At 38.2% G+C, this 23,092-nt stretch overlaps 1 protein-coding gene across 1 annotated transcript in view; it reads right to left on the bottom strand.

The window, feature by feature from the left end:
- Positions 1–12,739: 12,739 nt before the first annotated feature.
- The window catches only part of fgf11b (fibroblast growth factor 11b), a 43,541-nt gene continuing 33,188 nt past the window's right edge, over positions 12,740–23,092 (bottom strand). The window contains exons 4-5 of the mRNA XM_084730855.1: positions 16,587–16,785; positions 12,740–14,910 (exon numbers count right to left, since the gene is read on the bottom strand). Coding sequence (XP_084586981.1) covers positions 14,774–14,910; positions 16,587–16,785 — 336 coding nt within the window. The 3' untranslated portion in view covers positions 12,740–14,773. The remainder of the gene's footprint in view (positions 14,911–16,586; positions 16,786–23,092) is intronic.

The following is a 23,092-nucleotide window of genomic DNA, read 5'->3' as shown; positions in this document are numbered from 1 at the left end:
CAGTGACAGCCCAGAGCACACAATAATCTGCTCAGATCAGATGCTGCTCAACTTCAGCTTGTTCTGGAGGATGACTTGTAGCTTAATTATCCCTGTCTGTGGGACATGAGCCATCATCCATTTACCACGGCTATCACTGAGAGATTGTAATGTCTAATTGACTTCTGGGTTGTGAACTAGAAGTAATTACAGCCATTCATCCATCTGATACATTTCGGTTAAATAATCCCGCGTCTTTGAAAAGACAGATGACTCCTCAGCAGATCAGACAGATGTTAGTTTGTTAATCTCAGACCAGATGAACTGTGCGGCGCTGCATGTTGTCTGAGCTGGATGTTTTAGAATTTCTTATTTTTGTTTTACATGCATCATTCCAATTTGACTTATATTCTGCATTGCAAAATGTAATGACCTCTCTTTGTTTATGTTCAGAGACAGAGTTTATTACTATAATAAAGTTTTATTGTCATGGTTGATAGCTAGCAGTGAGATGCAAAGAGGAGAGACAGATGGTTTGGCTTTTGAGAAAGGTCATGAGCCAGAGTTGAGCCCACTCTTTAAAAACAATGACAAAAATAACATCATGGCGAGTACAATTAGGAAGTAAAACTGTGTATTGAATATGATGGTGTAGAGATCATTGTGGCTACAGGAGTAGGAGTAGTAGGAATAGGAGTTATACTTTTATTTACTCTGTGTACCAAGAATCAGGTAAACGTAAGGATGCCATTTTCTACAGAAGCTTATTACATTCACTTGAGATAAAAAAAAAAAAAAAAAAAGCTCTGTTTTTGTGAAGTAATGAGATTCTTGTTCATATCTGACAGATCCTACTGACTCTGCCAACCACTTGGGTTATAATATTTTTCAACACAATATTTTAATCTAAGGTATCAAAGGTATTCTTATTGTTCTTGGTGTGGACTGCCCTTAATTCTGATGTCATAAATGTGTCCTTCATACTGAAAAATCTTAAATATGCTATTCATTCTGTTCCTGGTAAGAGCAGTATAATTCAAGAGGTTCTGACCGTGTTTAATGTTGTATAAACTTATTCAAAGGTTACTAAAGCATGTAAAATTAAAATGCAGACACATGCTGAGACCACACCCTCCTCAAATCCTGCCATCATATTTCTGTGCTCAGGACGCTTCACCAACTCAAAATGTTGGTATTATCCTGGGAATGAGACTCAACAATCAACTATCTTTCTGGTGCGTTTACAAACAGCAACTGACTGATTCTACCTTTGAGTTAATAAGTAACTTAATGAGTAATTTGATTTAAAAATAAAGAATTTCAAAGACAAATGAGTTGTGGGCCATTTAAATATGTATTGATTTCATCTGACAAATACCGTTATTATTAATATTTCTTCATTAACTGCCCTTGTCTTTTATAATCCCTGAGCAAATACCCTTGAGAGTAACAAAGTCCAAAAAAGTCCTCTCATCCTGCTCAGACTTATGTATACGTAACATAATATTGGCAGACACACAAAAAAAGCCAGAGCATGTACTTTACACACCCCAAACATGCAAATGTAGACCATGTTTGTGTGGTCATACAGTCTCCCTCACAATCTTTTCCCCTCTGGATGGTGAAATCATGAGCTGCCCTCCACACTCTGATTGGCTAGTTCTCTGTGCCTTCATTAGTTTGGGTTGTTCAGGGTTATGAATAGGTTTACCCTTGTGAAAAATAAATATACTAAGTATATTCGATTTTAGCAGACTTGAGTGTACTTGCAGTGAAACTAACCATCAGTACACTTAATGTGTATTAATGATTAGGTAATCTGAAGTTTGCTATGTTTGAACAATATTCTACTAAGTATATTTTAGTTGCAATTAAATTGTAGTAAGTTGGCGTGGTGTACTTTCATTTGCTTAAGTGGAACAATCTCAATTATACTTTGGACACTTAAAAGTATATGGCTGTGTATGTAACAATATGCATGTTTGATTAATGAAATTAAAGTTTGCCTCGTTTGTGATGCTTTACTTTGATAAAGTACACTGAAAAACATCTTTAAATAAACTTGAGTGCACTTTTTATAAGCATAATTAAAAATAATTCTAATGAAGTGAAATTAAAGTGCACTTTAATAAAGCTTATGAATAGTGTATTAAAAGACTTCAAAATAATACTTTTCTAGATTAAACCAACTTGCCATTTTAACTATTTGCAATTCAGTATATTTTTTTAAAAGTACTCTAACACACAATTCACAGTACACTTACAATGAAAATACCACTAACTAACTATTTTTGACACTTTAAAATATACTTTAAATTAAGCTTGAAAAAGTACTTGCAAGTGTATATTCAAGTACTTGAAATAACTTTTTTTATTCCTAAATTATGTTTCTAATACTACAAAGTATACTACTTTTTTCCTGGATAGGCATGAGAAGTGTGATTGGGTAGGGTTACGGTAAAAATATCAGGGTAAGCCAATCAGAGGCAGAATAGGGCGGGACATGCCTTGCCCTCTTGGGAAATGACATGTTAACCTCCGCCACAGGGCGGCGCTGCCAGGTGTGTTTATTGTATAATATAAAACAATTCGGATGGAGGAGTCGCCAAACCGAAGTTGGTGGAATGAAATAAGGCAATTTTGAAAGAAAGGAAAAGAAGAAACAGAAAGCTACAGCAACAGTTTGGGACTGAGGAAAGTGGTGAAAGCACAAACTTGAAGGACAACTGGGAAGCAAAAATGTGAAGGATCCACCAGCTAGCTTAACGTAAGTTTAGCTAGTAACTGCAACAGGCTTGTCTCCCTCTGGGTGTTGAAATGTTATAAGGCTGCTAGTTTTATTAATTCTAGCAGTGCATCAGGCTGTATGACCACTGCTTTTTAAATGCATGTACAGTTTACTTTAAGAGTATGACTTGCAGGTGCTAGATAGTGTAATTCAGGTTTGACTGGTAAACTACTACTAACAGTATATGAACTGGTGATTTTCTCATAATGTATGTGAGAAATTGACATGATTGAGCAAGTGGGTCTTTCTCATTGAATTTTTTTTTCTTTTACTCTACTCTACTCTACTCAGCTATTTTGACATGACAGAGCAGGGTAAACACAGGTGTTACCAGTGATACTAATTAAGGTTGCATTCAGGTCATACAGATTAGGCCTGCTGCTGTGTGCTGGCTCAGGCTATATGGCATATGAATAATATCTCGATATATACATATACATTTATTTCTTGATATAAGCCTCCATGTTTTCTCTAAAATAAATATTGATTATGTTATAGAGTATTAGACATTGTAGATTAAACTTCCACTAACTACTACTAACAGTATGTGAAATAGGGCTGGACAATATGGAGAAAATCAAATATCACAATAATTTTAACAAAACACCAAAATATTTATATTTGTGAATATTGTGACAGTGTTGTACATATGACTGTGACTGAATTTTCACAAAATATTATTATTAATTATTAACAAAATTAGATGTTTTGTTAAATAGCCTCCTAAGTTCAGAAAATTGTTTATCTTTACTGTAATACAGCCTTTAAAACCAAGAGAAGTCAACACTTATATCATGATCAACTGTCCAAAATCACACTGTTAATATAATAACAGTATATTGCCCAGCCCTAATGCTGGCTCTCTTGAAAGTCTTGAAAGACTTTCCTGCTCCAAATGGAACAGAACCTTAATTATTATCATTGCTAACACCTGTGTTTACCAGCTAATTCATATCAATGTGGCTGCTGTGAAACAAGTCTAACACCATGCAGATGTTGATTCGTGAAACTCTGCATATATGCAATGCAGTCATCTAATAGGCCTTTTTACCATATTTACTTTTGGATTAGATACCTAAAATAGACAACATGTTTTTGTTAGGAAACAACATGAATTTCATGCAGGCTTGAGGCCACCAGTGTTGTGTTGCAGGGCATCCACTCTGCATGTCCACACAAACCTCTGTTAGTCTTAATCTGTTGATCACAGCCTTACCTCTCGCAGACAACTCTACATTAGAAGTGCTGAAGTTTGTGTTTCTGCTACAGACTAAATTAATCAATTTCCGTTTCTTGCTGTTATATAGTTAAGCATTTATTTCTTTTTTTAAATTGCTGTTAAGGTTTTTGCCTTTATTTGACAGGGACAGCTGAAGAGCAGACAAGAAAAAAGGGAGAGAGCAGGGATGACCTATACCAAAGGGCCACAGGCAGGAATCAAACCTGGCCTACTGTAGTAAGGACCCCCCACAGCAAATGCAGTGCACACTCATGAGGTGAGTGACCAGGGTGACCCTTATTTATGTGTTTAACACAGACTATAGAGACTGTAAATACAGTGTGCAGGCCTTCTCAGTGATTATGATTATCAGTGTTTAAAAGTTTTATGACTTAGCTTTGTTACTGTCAAGTATCAGTTCTATGAATTAAAGGTTAATTTAATTTAGACTGATTATCAAATACACCGTCTGTTGAAAGGAGCTGCGTGAACATCAGTGTGTTCACTGAAAGATTATGAATTAGTTTATCATTTTAATGTGATTTAAGAAGTGACTACTGGAAGGTCAGCCTCATATCCAGCTTTTAGGAACATTTGTAATATTGCTTTTGAATTTTTCCTGAATATTATTATATTATTTTACTGATATCCCAAAGTGACTGGGTGAATGGAGGTGATATGGCTATATTATATGCGGATAAATGAGTTTCTCTCTGAAGCCACCCCTCCAAATAACCATGTCATCTCCTACTGCAGTCAGAATGTCCTGAAACCAGCACTGCTGAACCTATATTTACCCTTCTGTAAAACTGCTCATACATAGCAAAAAGGCACAGTTTTTTGATGTTAGGACAATAGGAGCAAAATACAATTCCACGTGTTCTGAAGAGAAAATCAGGGGAAGGTCAGCTGGTTCGGCCCGGCCCACTGGGACCTGAGGAGCTACCACCTATGTCACCTGTCTCTCCAAGCTCAGTTGGGACCTTATTCTGAAACACTGGCACACTTTCTAGTAGCAATCATAACTTTAACTTTGGTGTAAAAACCTCAATAATATATTTCCTCATTTATATTTTTTATGATGTTATATGATCAAGACTGTTCACTTATTAATGTCTTCATCTCCACCCCTCCCAGCCATAGACACAATTTTCTCTCTTTTGTTTTTTTAGGTGGAACAATTTTTTTTTTGTCAGGGGTATGCAATTTGAGATGCAGCTCAGTGCTGTGTTTCATGTTTTACTTGTCATAAATCAATGATAAACATTGTGTTTGTGCTTATTCAGATTTTATCAAAGTATGGCCTGCAGCCCAGTGGCAGCCCTCAGAAACATTTTGTGTGGCCCCTGATCGTGACATGAAATGCATGCATTATATTTTAATCATCGCTCCATTTTAGGACTATTACTTTCAGTAGACTACATTTTAATACACTGTGGTGCCATCACTGCTAGTGCTGTATTTTGGACAAAGTGGCATTTTAGCATGGGAGCGAAATGGAATAGCCACCATGGAAAATGCTGTGTGGCTGAGGTGTAAAAGAGGTTTCAGAAAAAATGAGTCATTAAAACTTTGAGAACCCCTGGTTCAGAGTGTATTAGAGCAGTGTGATTTAAGTATATGACGGCCACTCCCATGCTCTATTATTAAGTTGTTGCAGGAATTTTTCAGCTGATATCCTATCTTACACAGATTTGGTGCACTATTTTTGACCATTTGAGATATGATAAAAATGGTCAAAAATTCATCCAAAATGCCATATTAAGACATCTCAGGAATACCACAGGAAAACAAAATGTAAAAATTGCATTTTTTGGTGATTGTATGGTAAGCATTTTTGTTCTGGTATTTTCTCAGAAACTCTATATTATCAATATACCCCAGAAAGTCATACATCCTCTGAATGGTCTCTAGTTTGTGGTTGTGAAGTTCAAATTTAGCCTCGCCAAAATTTAACCGGACTTTGGACAGTTATTTAGCCCCCTTCCCAACAAGCTAGCATGACATGGTTAGGCGGATCTAGTTTCATATAACTAACTTGACTACCTACCTTTGAAAGACAGTAATGTCAGTCACAGTATGTGGGCATCCCAGTGGCTAGATGAGTTGAGGAGGTTAAATACAACTCAGATAGAGGGAAGACAAATATGCACATAACCTACAGTGCCTTCATAAAAGAGGAAAGTAATACAGCTTTTTAGAGAGACTCTAAAGGAAACAGGAAAAATAAGACAAAACATCAAAGGACACTGCTTACAATCATACAAATATATGTTATTTTATTGAATAATATTCCAGAATAAGACATCTCCTTTCAATTCATGTAGGAGTTATTGTAGAAATGTACACAGGTCTGATGGCAAACATGGAGAGAGGGTGAATCGAGGGCTTGTGTCTGTAGATACTGAGAGGGAGTCATCCCTAATGAGCCAAAGAACAGTGACATATGCATGCTTTGCAAAAAAATTCCCGTGTCAGTCTAGACAATTATCAGTTATTATTGCAGACCTCTGGTTGCCTTTGTAGCCTGCAAATCCTGATTGTAGTTTGTTAGCCTGTTGAATTCGTCTCCCTTCCTTGAGTGCAGGCTGGTAGTTCTCATTGCATATTGCTGGTCTTCATTCCAGTTTGCTGCTTCCTGAAGTGGTCAAAAAAAGCCAGTACGTTCCTGCCGCTTGCTTTGGCTCTTATTGAAAGGAGTCCAACATGTGTCTAAATCCCTGGTAACACTCGGGAGATGCCTGAGGATTCAGGCCTTCTTTCTGTGGCTCATCAGTGCCAAGGCCGTTTTTTTATTTATGGCTTTTTTTGTTGTTCTTCTTTTTTATTCATTTTTCATTGTCAGTTTGTTCGGAAGACAATACGATTGGAGTTAAAACCAAGAGTCCATAAGAGTAGGAGAGAGAGAGAGGTTGTGGGAACTTTCTGGAAGACTTGCGTGACTGTAACTCTGAGACCAGCAAGGTCATTGCTGTGTATGACAGAACACATGTTGGTTTTAGGAGTTGTTTTCCTGCTGTTTTCACTTGAATACATTGCATCTTTCACAAACACACAGCTCAGTCGCACAGCGGGATTCAGTTTGGGTGAAGTTCACTCGGGGGACACATCAGTGTGGATACAACAGTGCAGACCAAAGACCAAAAACAACACATCAAACAGGGAGGAACATTTGGAGAGCAACAACAATTCTTCCACTATCTGAGGAGTTTGTATTAGAAAGGAAACGTGACAAGGTAGAACAACTGAAAGACAATAAAAAAAAATCATCAACACTGACTATTTAAGTACATAAAAAACCTGACATAGTACATCAGATATACACTATTTGTATTATTGACATAACATACATGTAAAATGGCAGCATTCCGTACATTTAGGCCATCCAGACAGGTTTTGTGATCTGGAAGCTGCTGCTGCATTGTAGGGAGATCAAGGAGAACATTTTACATCCTTCCCATTTTTTGCATTCCTCAAAGAGCCCACATACTTAGAATAAATACGATACTGCAGCAGCAAAAATACAAAGTACAAAATAAATGGCTTCTGGGTTGTGCCATTTAATATGAATCCTTATTTAATTAGAAAAATTCAAACCCAGTGTTGTGGCCAAAGCTCAATCTTTTTAAAGTGTCTTCCTTTCAGTATTTAATACACAGGAACAGTGGCACATGTCCATTTTATACTGTAATTTAAGGACTGATTTAGATTTTGTTTTTGATGGGGTTTGCATAATTCAGCTGCCACAACCAGTTCCAAAAAACTAAAACCATAGTTTCTAAACACAGTTGGCTTTGAGAAGAAAACCAGTTTTTCTCAAAGAAAAAATAAACAAAAAGGCAAAAAGAAAACTGTATATTATGATATTAAGCGTTTTTTTGTTTAATCAATTTATTGTTATATATTTCTTGGATAAAATTCTTCTGTACGGAATACTGTCGTGTACAAATTTTAGTTGTGATACAGAAAATGATTTAACAGGAGAGCACCAGTCAAGTGTAAGGAGCTGTTGCATTTGAAAGTGCTGCACATAAAGCATAACAGGGCATCATAACCACATTTTGAAGCCATTATGTGTGTGTTATCATCACAGTACAGCATGATGTAAACAGCAGAACCTCATCATAAATTGCAGGAAATCAAACAGTAAAGTAGTACACTGTTAGGTTCTATGTGCACATTATGTCTCGGCATATAGTAAAGCAGCTTTGAGTTTGATTGAATTGATGTTTGGAAATTCTGCCCACAAACCAGACAGTGTGTCTTTGTGCTCCTCATTAACAGTGTTGCCCTTTAACAACCAAGTGCTTCCATTAGAGGGAGCCAGTTATACACAGATTTTCCCCATAAACTGACAAACACATTGTACACATTTCAGCATGCATATTTGTTAGAACATGTTGGCACAGCAGTATTTGGGGCAATATACTGACACCAACTGCAAATAAGTGCAGCATATGAGAATATGACACTGGAATTAGCCTAACTGTGATTTTGGACAGTGATGACATTTTGTTTGATCACAACGGTCTGATTTAAAGTTGCATCATTCTGTTGATTTTGGGATCAGTAACAAAAGGACCAGACCATCATTTAAAATTTATACAGTTTAAACACCTTGATTAAAAAAGACAACAAAATTCAAAGTACAGACTCATAAATAAAATCTTCAAATCAAAAGTATGGTTTGGAATGGTATTGTTACACTGCACCCAGTAATGGTGTGATTAAGATGCCTTGTTGGTTCTTTATAATACATTTAAAATAAAATATTAGATTTGTACCAAAATTGTACAATGCAACAAAAGCAGGAAATCTCTACTGCACTGTTAAAACATTAGCGCTACAACAATTACTTGATTAATTGATTAGTTGATCGAAAGAAAATGAACTGCCATCTACTATTTTGGTAATCAGTTAATCATCAGTTAAGTCATTTTTCAGACATTTTCAGATTCCAGCTTCTTGAATGTAAAAATTTGCTGCTTTTGTTTGTCATTTATGATAGTAAAAATAAAGAGTTTTGGGGTTTTGGACTGTTGGTTGGTCAAAAGAAGCAATTTGAAAATTTCAAAAGTGTGATGAGGTCAGGTTTTGATATTTTATAGACGAAGTGATTAATTGATTAAGTGTGAAAATAATTAGCCGATTAATTACAAATGAAAATAATAGTTAGTTGCAGCTATATCAAAAATTTGTGATGAATTAGCTGCAGTTTAATGTTATTATTGCCTGTTATTCCCACTAACTCTGTTGAAGTAGAGGGATTCCCTGTTTGCTGATTTGTAGTTAAAATCTGTTAAAAACCTCTCAAGACAGAGAGTTAACTTTCGAATGCTGCAAGCAATGCCCAGTGCTTGTAATGTGCAATGTTCCTCCAGTTCTCCAATGACTTTTAGCAGGTTGAGGGACGTGGTATTATGTTATGCACCTGTACTATCATAGTATGGCTGCTGCTGATGCTTACACTGTTTCAAACAGGAGTGAGAGTGTTTGTCAGGCCCAGTGTAGAGGCCTTGAGGAAAAACTCCTCCTTCTGTTGTCGTCCAGCTGAGTTCTCTGTTGAGTTTACGGGTAGAAATCAAACAACAACAGTCCTCTGAGTTCATTATGAACAAATGGATTTTGCCGTCTCGGGCAGACCTTGGGGAAATTTTTGCACTCATCGCAGGGTGGCTGTTCTCTTCGTTCGTGTTTTATTGAGTCTATCGATCACTGTTTCAATCTCATGCCCTTTCTTTTTCTCCTTGCCTCTCTGTCTTGTCTTACCTTACTCTTAATCATAGATGCACACACACACACACACAGAAAAACACAGACCTTAAAAACACACTGTAAGTATACACCTACACAGACAACATAGTGTTGAAAAGAAAGTTAATGGGCTAGAGATACTGTAGGCTGTGGGAAGGGAAAGGGATTACGACTTTAAATTGCACGTGGGCACACACAGACTGCATTGGTATTTTTATTTTCCATGTTACTACCTCGTTCTTAGCGCTGCACTGTAAATGTCAATGGACAAGCAGAACACTTTCTGACTTCTTCAAACTACAATAACAAAGATCCTCTTAATAGCTGGCTAGCTTTTTCTGTCAACCTCTTGCGACCTTTTTCTCCCAGAACTTTTACATTCAAGAGCAGAAGTATGACCAGAGTCCTACCCTCTGTTGCCTTCATTGCACTTACTTTTTTCTTGTCTCTGAACCTCTTAACGTCCTTCGCTATCCATTCACCTTAAAAACATATTGCTGTTCAGATCCTCCTGTCTTACATTCCACTGCGTTCTTCACATTCGTCATCAGACTACTTAACATTCACTGTTCTTGTCTGTCTACTTGCAGTATCACCTTCAGACAACTTACTGTGACATTCTTCAGTGTTAGGGTTGTAAGGACTGGGTGCTTTTTTGGAGACAAATCTATGGAGCATTTGGATCTGTAATGTTTAACATGATAAAGTGATAAAGTGACTTTTAAGTCATGGTGAGGGTTTACTTTTAAAGTTAACCTTTCCATTTGCTTTAATGCACTATAATGTAGGGCTGCAACAATTAGTCGATTGATAGAAAATGAATGAGCAACTCTTTCAATAATCAATTTTTTTTGTCATTTTTTTAAGCAAAAGTGCCACAAAAAAGGATGGTTTCAGCTTCAGGAATGTGATGACTTAACATTTTTTTCTCTGTTTTATATTATTGTAAAGGAGCTTTGAACTTTCAGTTGGACACAGTAAGACATTTGATGACATCCTTTTGGGCTGTGGAAAACTATAATATTTAGCTGATTAATCTATTTGCAGATTAACCAGTAATGAGAATAATAGTTATAATTATAGTTGCAGACCTACTGTATGGACCAGGCCTATTCAATTGGTTGAACGCTCCTCTTTAACAACCTTTTATTAAATATGAAAATAGTGTAAATGAATAATTTCTTCAAATGAGCAAGCAGCTAATTAGCCCATTCATTGGTTATATCTGTTGTTAAATGCTAATCTGTTGTTAAAAGTATTAACTCAAGCTGTTTAAGCAGAGAATTAAGGAGGAACTAGAAATTAAGGACAGGCAAACGAAATGAAAAAAGATGTTGGGTTGGGTTTATTTAAACAACAAACTATTTCTAATCTAGGATTACAAAAGTACATTGTTTTTTCCCCATACTTTTTCAAAATGTTTCTTTTCTTTTCCAAATCTGGTCCTTCTAAAAAGTAATTGAATGGGCCTGGTATAGACTAGGAGAAAGATATATTGCCAGTGGCATGCTGGGTTCCCTTGCTGTCAGTCACTCACTGTTTTGCACCTCCAAGTGTTTTCCTTTTATAGAACGGACTTACGATCAACTTTGAAATGTGAACTGGCATGAAGACGCTCCCAGATGGAAAACATAAATACATTGTATGAGTCCTGACAGCTAAAATAAGCCTATAGCATTGTGTACTACCTACTGTGCACACTCTTTGATATCATACAGTAGATGGTAATGCACTGTGAGAAACCATATGAGGCTGTAAAAGATTCACCAAGGAGAGGAGGCATTGGCTCATACAGTAAAAAATAGAGATTTATAGGCAAAATCTGCTACAAGGACAAAATATCCAAATTTAAACTGAATGATATTCCCTCTGGAAAAGCCCAGAAAATTAAAGACTTAATGAAAAAAATGCAAAGCCCTCCAAGTAATTTCCTCCATAGACCCTCTGTCATAAATAGCGCGCAGTGCCTTACATGCCTCTTTGTCTTACATTAATTATCATATCCACACGCCGCATAAAACCCTGCCAAGAATTTTGCTTACTTTACTGCAGAAATTCCTTATCAACATTCCTCAAGAATACACCTGCTAATCCTTCACTCTTTCTAAATAACTGCCTCCGTGTGCTGACCTCTTTACAATTCATCACCCTATTTCAGACTTGCTCTCACCCTCAATGCAGCACATTCATACAGTCTCTGTTTCACATTCTGTAACCCTCCTTCACATTAAAATTAGACTCCATCCCGATGCTTTGAACCTCCTAGAGATTATCTGTGATTTTTAGCGACCATATAATGAGCATTTTTACAGTTTGCCTGACACATCTCCGAGCATAGCTCTTCCTGACATAGCGAGGGATGTACTGTTGCCTGTGTTTGTTGGTGGTATTCATGTACTTTCACTTTAACTGAACATTGTGGTGACATTTTTTTTCACTCAGTGTGTTACCAGAGCAGACAGCACCCTACAGCAACCAGCACTGACATGACAACAGCCAATACCCTGACAGCTCCCGTTTAGAGCCTCAACTTCTATTAGGTTATTGCACATTACTCTGTGCAAATCAAAATATTAGTTTATTGCACCTAAAAGAAATATTACATTAGGGCTGAGTATAGTCCAAAAAATGTGATATGGGTACTAGTACTGATACCTTGACTTCGATATTGGTTCCTGAATGATACTTTTTTTTCCCATTTCATTGTGTGCACTTTACTCAGTGTAGAAATCTGCAATAAAATAAAGAAACTGATGGAATGTCTGTACTGTATTGAACTATATAAAAATATAAATAACTGTCCAAAGGAACATTAAGAACTAACAGTACTCTGCCTAATCCGAAGAAGAAGAAGGGAATGACTGTGTGGGTGATGTTTGTCGTGAGTGGACGACGTGGTAGACTTACAGATGAGCTAACAGGTTAGCTGCTCTGGCTAGTACTTAGATTTAAAAAAAACAAAACAAACAATGATCCCTTCTCTGGGTGTAACATTAATTTAGTGTTTTTCCTGCATGCCTCTATGAAGTTAATATAGACAGGCATCACCTGCATTTGTAGAAGCTTGTACCAAGCTTGCTACATGCTTAATGAACTGAATGAAAAAACATTTTTCAATGCTCGATAGGACTGAAGGAATTTGGTTGGTGCCATAAAAGTACCAAAACTTGGTACCCAGCCCTATATCAAATAAATAAAGTACCCTCTGTGGGTTCAGAGATGTTGCTGCCTCCTTTCTTAAATGGTAAACAGCACACAAGACATATGTACCCCCGAAATCAACTATTCACAGACTCAGACATATCAAAGACGCAATGTCGTGTCCTGTCTGAAGGACACGGCAGAAGTTACCCACAGTATTTTTATTTATCCTCCTCATGGGCTCTCATTCACACACTGAATCTCACAGTGCATCTATACTGGAGAAGATGTCCACACGCAGGGGTTAAAACACAATCACATCAAAACATTCACTCAAGACAACTACATTTTTTGAGGGCGATTTCTTCCAAGGTGATTTGATAAAGCTAGCGAGTGGATAAGCTGCCAGAACATCCTCAGAATAACAAGTGCTCCAGCTCAGAGGCTCCTGTGGCTTTGATGTTTGGCTTCAAAACTGGCTTTATGCTGACAGCAGATGCCGAGTGAAGTACACACTACGGCTCCTTTTTCAGGTGACTGAGTTCAGATCCACCCGGGATTTAAAACATGACCCAGTTGTTCATTTGTAGCCTCTTAACAAGCTAGTGCAATATAATAAGTGGTCACCTGGTAGAGACGAGAGGCTCCAAAGAGGGTGATGCTCATTCTCTCGCTCATTCACACACTTTTTTTGTCTTCACTGAGAGTTATCTTCTGGCTTGTTGGTACAAATATTGCTCTGGCGTTTTGACTCTATCCACAAGAGTCTGGAGTAAAAACTCCAGTATTTAACGCTCTATTTTATTGTTATGGCTCATCTTCCCAGGAAGAATAGTTATTTTATTTTATTTTATTTTATTTTATTTTTATTTTTATGTATATTTTATGACACTTATGCAAGCAGTACCTCTCTAGTGACTTTTCTATTATACTCATCTTCTGAAATTCTTAAATCTTTATCACCATAAGCATCAGGGTCACCATCAATTTTAACATTATCTTCACAGTCTTGCTATCATTTTAATCTTATGTTTTGAGCTTTTTTTTTTTTTTTTAATCATCTTAACCATCTTTTATAGACAGACTTTCCATTTCCATCTGAGTTGTGATGACTTCCAGTTCTTATCACAGACAGGATTGGTTGAAATATTCAGAAAAACAAAACAAAAAAGAATAATTGCTATAAGTTTCAATGTCATAAACCTCTATTTTAAATGCAGCTGTTATTTTGTCCACACACCTTCTCCTACACTTGCTCGACTGACCTGACCTGACCCAGGATTCCTGCTGATTTCTTTCCTCTCTGAGCTGTTTCATCTCACTTTGAGCTTTAGTTGACCTTGGTGATTAGCTTAGCTCGTCGGCAGATGGTGGGTGGGAAAGCTGGCTGAGCCACACTGTCACCAACTTTAGGGCTCAAGAGGGGGGCCCACGGGTGAGGATTATGATGCCGAGTCAGCGCTGGAAATGCGTGAGTGGTGAATGTACAGTACAATAGAGCAGACGGTGGGTAGGCTTGTGAAAAAAGACAGAATTGTCAGTGGGACAAAGAAGCTTGAGCATGACAGAGAAATGAAGGAGACTGTGCATTAGGGAGTCATGGGGGGCAGAGAAAGAGACAAACAGTGGGAGCGTGTGGGAGAGGCGTTGATAGTAGTTCTGGCTCAGGCCCTGGGCTTTCTCTCTGTGGTGACAGGTGAGGGGGGGACTCCTCTCTCAGGCCTTCTTGGCTGCTGATGGACTGCTGACCCTTTTATCCCTCAGCATCTCATAGTGCACTTCTGGAATGTGGTGGCCGGCAAGGGCCGTTCCCTCAGCCGCCCTCAGTGCATTATGGGCGACTGTGTTCCCAGTGTCACTGCTGCCCTTTGTCCCACCCTCAGTCTCCTGTGCTATGAGGCATCAGCCTTGGGAGCCTCTTTCCGTCCATTCTTGAGGGACGGCGAATCTGATGTCTTCACTGTCTTCCGAGGAGGACTCACTGGTTCACTGGCGAGCTCATGTAGCGATGGCTCCTTGTACATCGCAACTGCGTGCCAAACATAGAAGCATAATGATTAATAATTATAAAGGGTGTAAGAAAATATTGATGCACTTGAATATTGCTTTATATATTGTGATACTATATTGATTCTCAAAAACACCATATTGTGACATTGTGATATATGCAAAGATTTGTGGCAATGGTAGTGTTGTGTTTAAACCTCTAGATAGCAGTGTTGTTATCTATCTTCACTATTCTGATTGCATAAAAAAGTAAACTTTTTTAACTTATGCATATGGTGGTGTGTTCTTTTTAATAGGGCAGTTTTAAAATGATATATATAAAAAATAGCAATATATCACCTTGCCTACAGTATCGCCATATTGGAATATATTTAATCATAACCCACGTATTGTGATATTTATCGTATCACCAATTGCTTGCCAATAACCAGCCTTAAAAATGAAGGATGTGATTAATAGGAGTGTCACAAGAGCCAATACTTTGTACCAAGTCAATTCCAGAATTCTGAAAACATTACAATACTCGTTTTTCTGCTGCACTGTAGAAGGTACAGGGATGTAATTCTTTCATACATGAGGGGGTTAGAAAATAAACCTACACATGTTCTAATCTGTTGTTAAAGGCCAAAAGAAGAGGAAGAATGGCATTGTTGTCAACAAAACACTGAGGCTGGCGACAAGTGCAGCTGCAGCGCACCTCTGCCTCGACTTGTTGAAAATTAAAACAGAAACAGAATTGTGTATGAAACCACTTTGTGGTGGCTCATCAGGGATTAACAATGAATTTGCAAAAAACAGTATGCTAATGGTGCCATCAAAATTTTCAGTTGAAGGGAGGAAACATTTCCAACTTGTGTAGAGTCTAAGTTCTTGTTAACATTATTTTTGTTTGATATAGCTGGCATTGCTGAGTAGCTAACTATGTACCACAACATTTGCAATGGCTAAACACTACTATGGCTTGCATGTTTAGGCCAGCATAATCCAAACATAGATTGTAGTGAAGGCTACTGTCCTGACTTTTTACCGTTCAGTCTGTTTAATCTGTCATCAATATAAAATGTTTCAGCAAATTTAACTACTGCTTGCACTTGAGTTCAGCTTATATTCAAATTTAGCATTGGATTTTAGCAGAAGTTACTTTTGCATATCCTTCTCAGTCTTTTGTACTGGAAGAAGAGTTTCAGAGGAGTTTTTATGTCAGATGGCAAAGTAAAAACATGGCTGAAACAATGGCTGAATTTTATTTTTCACCGTGGTATCAAATTGGGTATCAATAGTTTTGCAATAGTTTTTCCAGATGACTGGGGATCTTCCCACCTACTGATCATCTGGGGATAGATGCAAATAATTGCTTAAAGGGCAGAAAGAATGGCTGCTATCAAACCTTACATCATTTCAAGGACGTGCCTAAACAGAAACAATGCCCTGCCCTCCATTCCCCTAGCACTAGCACACAATGTCATGTTGGCTCAGCAATTGATGTTTTTTTTTTTTTTTTTTTTTTTTTTTAAACTTCCAGCCAGTTTAAGCAATGGAAGCTGGGAGATAGTCCCGGGTCTCTAGAATTTATGGGTTTGTGAGTCTAGGGTATAGAAACTGGTGTTTACTAAATTTCTGCTATCTTGACATCCATAGCGATTGATAATTAAGATAAATTGGTTTGAATTTTGCTAAAGTGACAGAAAGGACACAAACCCTCTATAACTTTAGGCAGGAAGTGTGCAGCTCCTTTGGTCTTCTTTACTCGGTTGCCCTTCATGATCTGGCCGTCACGGTTGATACCGATATACCAGGAGCGGCCAGACTGGGTCTGGCGATAGAGCATGGAGGAGTATGTAACGTAGTAGTTCTCAAACACACTCTCCTTGAACTTACACTCTGGAGTGAAGTGCTCCTGAAAAGAGATATGCAAAAGGGGGAAGGGGGTAGAGGTGCGTTCATATTAGCAAACACAGCGAAGAGAAGAAAAATGTGCAAATGTCATGAGAAAACGAATGTTTTTTATCAGCCTTTGAACATGAACTCCAGTGCACGTGAGCATGCACTTGAAACAAGAACATACATGGACATAAACGGTGAAATACATTAATTAGGTGACTGTTTCCTCCTGAGGGAAAGAATGGATAGAATTATATCTGGACTTGTGTTTCTTTGAAAGCATGAGCATCCTGCTCCTTTGAGACCGGCAAGACAAGGATGCATAGACTGTTATACATAGAAAAAGAGCATTAACATCTCTGCTAAACATAACACATCCCCAAAGGAAAAGACTTGAGAAGATGAAAAGCTCTCACACACTGACATGCCAATACAATGAGAGGCTATCTATAAACATACATTACATGCTGTACATATAAATGACTAATTCTGACATCACACTGCAGTGGCTGCTTCAGAGGCATCCTAAATTCATTAAAGCAACTTTCCTAGCCTATAGCAGGGCAGTAAAGGTCACCAGATTACCTCTCAAAAATATGGACAGCAAACAACAAAACATGTAACCCAAAATACATACATTTTTAATATTGATCATGTGATGTTTAAATATTGCTGTTACAATTCGAACTGGTACCAGACAGTGCTGCACATAAGCTGTTGCATTTACTTGCATGCTCACAGACATCTGTATTAGAGACTTTGGCGAAGGAAATTAAGTTCTTTGACTCGGGGGTGAAAAGTTGAACTATCCAATCAACATCACAAATGCATGTGCAAATTCATTCAGCTGACAAATAATCAGGTATAAAAACTGGACAGAAAAATAATCTGCCAAGCATATGCATCATACAGCTCGCTTAGTGACACAACAAGTTTACAGGTTGGAGGTCGCACAATCTATAGAACAGTGTTTCCAAAACTTTTTTTTCCTAGGGACCCTCTTTTTAAAAATGACAGACCATTGCAACCCAATTTAAGCCCTAAGAATAAATCTTGGAAAGAGTTGTTTTGTGCAGAAATACACATTCCTGACCATTTTTACTGCCATTTCTGCATGATGCATTTTATTGAATTCATATACTTTTTAAATACTTCATAAATGAGTAATACATTTACTTGCATTAACAGGCCATCTTATTATTTTTATTTCCTCTCATCATGAAAAAAATATAGGACATTTTAGCCTGCTTCATAAATGAGACAAAGTAAGTACATTTTGGCAGAATTTTACAGGCTTTCATTTTTCCTCTTATTAGTCAAACTAAATACACTTTTTAAATTTTAAATATGCTGATTTTTTTTTTCCACAGTCATTTATTTAGTTGGTCACCCAAATAAAATTTCCTGTGGCCCACCTACAGAATCAGGGGTTTCTGTAATAAAGCTTTTAAAACTTATTTTCTGTCACATTTTCAATATTGAGCTGACTCTTATTATTCAGACTATATGGTGGCTAAAAATGTTAACCATATTTTCAGTTTCAGCAACCAAAAGCTGATGTGTTAGTGTTAGTTAGTGTTGAGCTCTGAACAAAATCCTCGATCAAACGTAACAGTATTTAGAGTCACAGTTTCTGCAGTATACATATCAAAATTTATTTTCTGTAGGCTATCTCATGGCTGCATGTGTGTGGTCTTGGAGTGACACATGTTTCTGTTCTGTTTATAGTTAAAAAAAAGTGACTTTAATGACTTAAGCTTAAGCTTGTTTACCACGGATAGCCCAGCTGTCACTCTTTCACCTATAGAGAAGCATATAGATGCCTACTTTTGAAAGAAGCTTTATTTGATCCCATAGACATTTGTGTATTGAGCGCATCATTCAACCACCATCAACATGGGATGAGGACGCTCCAAAGGCTAAGAAGGTTAATCTGAGGGATTGCAAAATGATTAATCGGATAGGAAAAGAAAGGAATCAAAACTTAAGCAATAAATTCAAAACATACACCACTTTTCAAAGCCCATATGACTTACTCAGTTTGCTTGCTTTGTCTAAACAGGGAAAACCCCAAAGATGAGACGAAAAACAGTAAATATTCACATTTAAGGAAAGTTAAGACATTTTTGCTTAAAAATGTAGTCAGATGATTATTTGATTATTAAAGTGGTTGCCAATTAAATCAGTTATGTTAAACAATTAGTCCAATAACCAATTGTTGCAGTTTTAATTCAAAGACAATTTAACTGTTATATTGGTTAAAACACAGGGTTTTCATCAGGGTTAGAGAAGTAAAAGTAATTATAAAAAGTTTAGAGGACAAACTATTTAGTGGAACTGCTCACAAAAATCCAAGCCCCTTAGATATCTTACTTAAAGGGGTCACAAGCTGAAAAGATTGGTTACTGCATACTATCTCCAGTGTTTTCAGACTCTTGGTAGAAATAGGATAATTCATTCCCCCAAAAGAGAGCTGTTCTTTTAATATACCCTACTCTCATGTACTGTCAATTGTGCGTGACTGGCTAAATCTGAATAGACGTTTCAAAATCAAATTAGTAAAACTTGGATTGAATCCAGCTGTATAGCCAGTCATTGTAAATGATCATGTTCCAGCAGCACTTCCCCTCCCTCTCTGTCCTCAACATAAAGACTACTGAACCCTGCATAATGTTGACTGGTGATATTAACCAATAGCGACAGATATACATCTCTCTTAGTCTCCATCAGGGTCTTGACAGGGTCCTTCCTCTGTCAGAGAGCAAAGCCAATCTGCTGGATTGATTAAGTGAGAGCAGCAGGGCAGAAATGGCTGAGTGGAGAATTTCTCAGAGACTCAGGACGACAGAAGAGGGCCAGAGGATCACAACTTGGCATAGAGGAGCTTTAATAAAGAGCCAAAAGTAGATTGAGAAGGTATAAGAGACCTCCAGTTTCACACTTATCACAGATCATCACCTTTCTCCTTCACAGGGAGGTGTCATCCTTTAGCTGAGGAGGCAGTTCAGGACTTCGTGCCCTTTCTCCGTCCACTCCTGTTCTGCTGCTCCACCTCAGTATATGCCCTTTTAACTTCTGTTTTCCTACCATAAAAAACAACAACCCCCTACTTTTAACTCAACAAACTCTCCCACCACCACATCACAGAGCTATTTTAAGATCCTCTGACAGGTTTGATATCTTCTGCTGTGCTAACACAAAGAGGATGGGATCGATAGATGATCTGCTTCATTCATTATTAATCAGGCCAGAGAGCAAGAGGGGTGGGAAGTGCGCGAGACAGAAGGGGAAAGGTAGGAGAGTCAGGAAAGAGAGGAGAAGATCACTTGGAGAGGACAGAGGGGTTGCTGGGTAATAAAGGAGATTAAGATGGGAGAGAAAGGTAGAGACCTCCCCCAGGACCAAAGCAGGAGCAAGGGCTTTAAGTCACCAGCACCCCATGATCTTAACGCTCATGTCCCTCTGGAAAGAGAACCCATCACTCCAGCAAAATACCCTTCAGCTCAACCTCTGAAATGACACCAGTGATAACCCCTCTCCCAAGTCATCCTATAATTACCCTTCATAATCAGTCCCCAGAAATTAGCCTAATGATAGAACCCACATCTTCTGTATTTCATGCAAAAAGTCTCTAAAGGTCTGGAGGAAAAAAATGGCACTGACAGTGCAGACAAGACAATGAAATAAATGTCCAGAAAATTTAAAGACAGGCTTATAAAGTGATTTTAATAGAGCTGTGGTCGTAGACATTATGTTTTCAGGTTGTCCGTGCATACATACGTATGCGTCCCATTCTTGTGAATGCAATACCTCAAGAATGTCTCGGCGGAATTTCATTGGATTTGGCTCAAATGTCCATTTGGACCTAAGGATGAATTGATTGGATTTAAGTGATCAAAGGTCCAGATCATCGTGACCTCACAAAACATATTTTTGAACGCAACTCTAGAATCCTAACGCTAATTATGAAAAAAATTCACACAAATATTTAATAGGGTAAAATGATGAGTTGAGGACAATTTCACTGTGACATCATGAAGTCATGAAAAACACTCAAAGCTCTCTGTTTGTCCTCTGTATTGCACTGTAAAAAAAATAGCCTCTAAGGAGAGACAGCGTTTTTTCTTCCTGGAAATTATTCACTGGAATCATATGTAGTATAAATAAAATACACTTAAATCCTTTTAGGAAATTCCTTTAAAGTCCTGAGTCTGGACAGACATGGAAGTAAGCTGCAAGTTGACTGGTTGGTGAATGATATGACTGTAATAACCTAACCCAACGGCCAATATGCCTGCCTTTAACTCATACAAATATGTTGCTGTAATTACCAACATATCTCAAACTCACCTTGAGGTAACCTCCAGACCTCAGCAAAGACCACCCAGAGTGTTCTGACTCAATGTATCAAACACCAGATTTACCTGCGCGGATGAATAATTGTTTAGGATGTGTTGAGGGTTGCACATTTTTATGAGCGATGGGGGAATATTTCCATCTAAATGGTGGGTGCTGGGACTAGAAATTAAATAAAAACCTCTTTCTTAGACCGTGACTTATTCAGAGACTTGGGTAGCTTCCCTTCCATGTGTCTCAAGCCAAAAATGAATTTAAATGAAAGCAGACGAGAAAGGTAATATGTAGCGTCCGTGCTGAGAATCCCCAAGATGGGAAGAACCTTTTTATGATGCAGAGCAGCACCCCAACCCCTCCACCCCCCCATCCCCCGCCCACACACACCACCTCCTCCTTCCTCATCTCTCGTGTCTGATTACATCGATTCCACCTGCTTCAGGATGCTTAACTCTCCATGCCACCATACACTGGGACTGCACTCGCCACCAAATAAGGACAGTGAAGTACTAATAATACACACTCAGAGGGCAGAGTTCCCAAAATCTGAAGTCTTTCCCTGCATATAATTGGGGTTTATAACCAGGAATGACAGTTATGATGAAAAAAAGATGAAGTGAAGCCATGAATAATATTTAATATCTTGTTTACTTTCATTTCAACATGCATGCGCAAGCATGAAATCAGAGCTAACGCCCATGAAAATGTAGCTCTACTTCTGGAATTCAAACCACGTTTTAGCATATGTGACGTGCAGTTATTTGCAGTCCCCTATTTAGACAGCAGGGGTCACAGTGTCATACAGGCTTCCTGCATCTATTGACTGTCCCATCAAGCTCCCAGTGTAACCAACGGGAAGCTCTGAAATCTGCCCAGCTGCAGTAATCCCACCATATTTCCACAGCAACTGCATTATAGCTGCAGCAACTCACTCACATTCCACTCATTTATAACAATCCTTTGTTACATACACACAGACATGTATGTATGTAATCTGTGCGTGAGTGTATGCAGTGCAGAATGCCGCCGGCAGGGCATGTTGCTGATGTTGTTGTTGAAGCCAGATGTAGATGCACTGTGACACGCCACGTTACGTAAGTCAATAGGGCATAGACGTGCTTATTAAGAGGGGCTTTACAGAGGATGAGCCTGGCAGTTAATACTGTCTAGCACCACACATGTATGGCCTGTCTCTAATGCTTTATGATAGCCCAGGGAGGCATGATGCTTGCATGACAAGAGCAGAGTGGATAGACATGTGCAGGGACTCTGCAGTGTTGACTGACAGCTGGAAGAGCCCCTGTCAATATAATGTGACTGTGAGAGGAGTGGTAGATGACATTCCCTCTTTGACCCTCAATGACAGAGGTGACACACCGGCTGCTGCCTTTATCAGAAATCACCCTGCTTTTAATTTTCTAGGATGGTTGCTTGTGTATCATCATCATCATCATCATCACTGTAGGACTTCATTCTAATATATCCTGGAGGCAATTTTGGAAGGAGAGCGTTGTTACAAGGTATATCATGAGTCAATCAGGAAGAATAGGTTTTGCCTCCCCTAAGTGCTCTTAATTGGCTGCCTGGCAAAGTGTCTGTCTTTATCATTGCATTTCCGCACTTCATCTCTTTTCTCTCGCTCCGGCCAATTATTCTCTCCACTACTTTTTTTTTCTAATGTCCACATTTTATCCTGTCCTGTGATAAAAGCGATGCTATCTTGCTGCTGGTGTTGTCCTGCATCTCAATGCAATCCTCCCATGAAAAGAATAGAAAGGACACAGCTTTTCATCAATAGGTCTCATGCTCTTTCTCTTTCTTTATCCCTCTCCTGTGTCTTTCTGTCAGCCTTTCTCTATCACACAGAAGTATCACAGGCCTACACAGATCACAAACAATAGTATTTATTGTGCTGTTGTCCTTTGAGTATTTCTTTAATGCATTAAAGGCCCATATACAATGTGTGATTG

This window comes from Lutjanus erythropterus, chromosome 11 (assembly GCF_056507025.1).
Source record: "Lutjanus erythropterus isolate fLutEry1 chromosome 11, fLutEry1.hap2, whole genome shotgun sequence".
Lineage (NCBI taxonomy): Eukaryota > Metazoa > Chordata > Actinopteri > Lutjaniformes > Lutjanidae > Lutjanus > Lutjanus erythropterus.
Note: the sequence above shows the minus strand (reverse complement) of the source record. Positions and strands in the feature narration are given on the sequence as shown.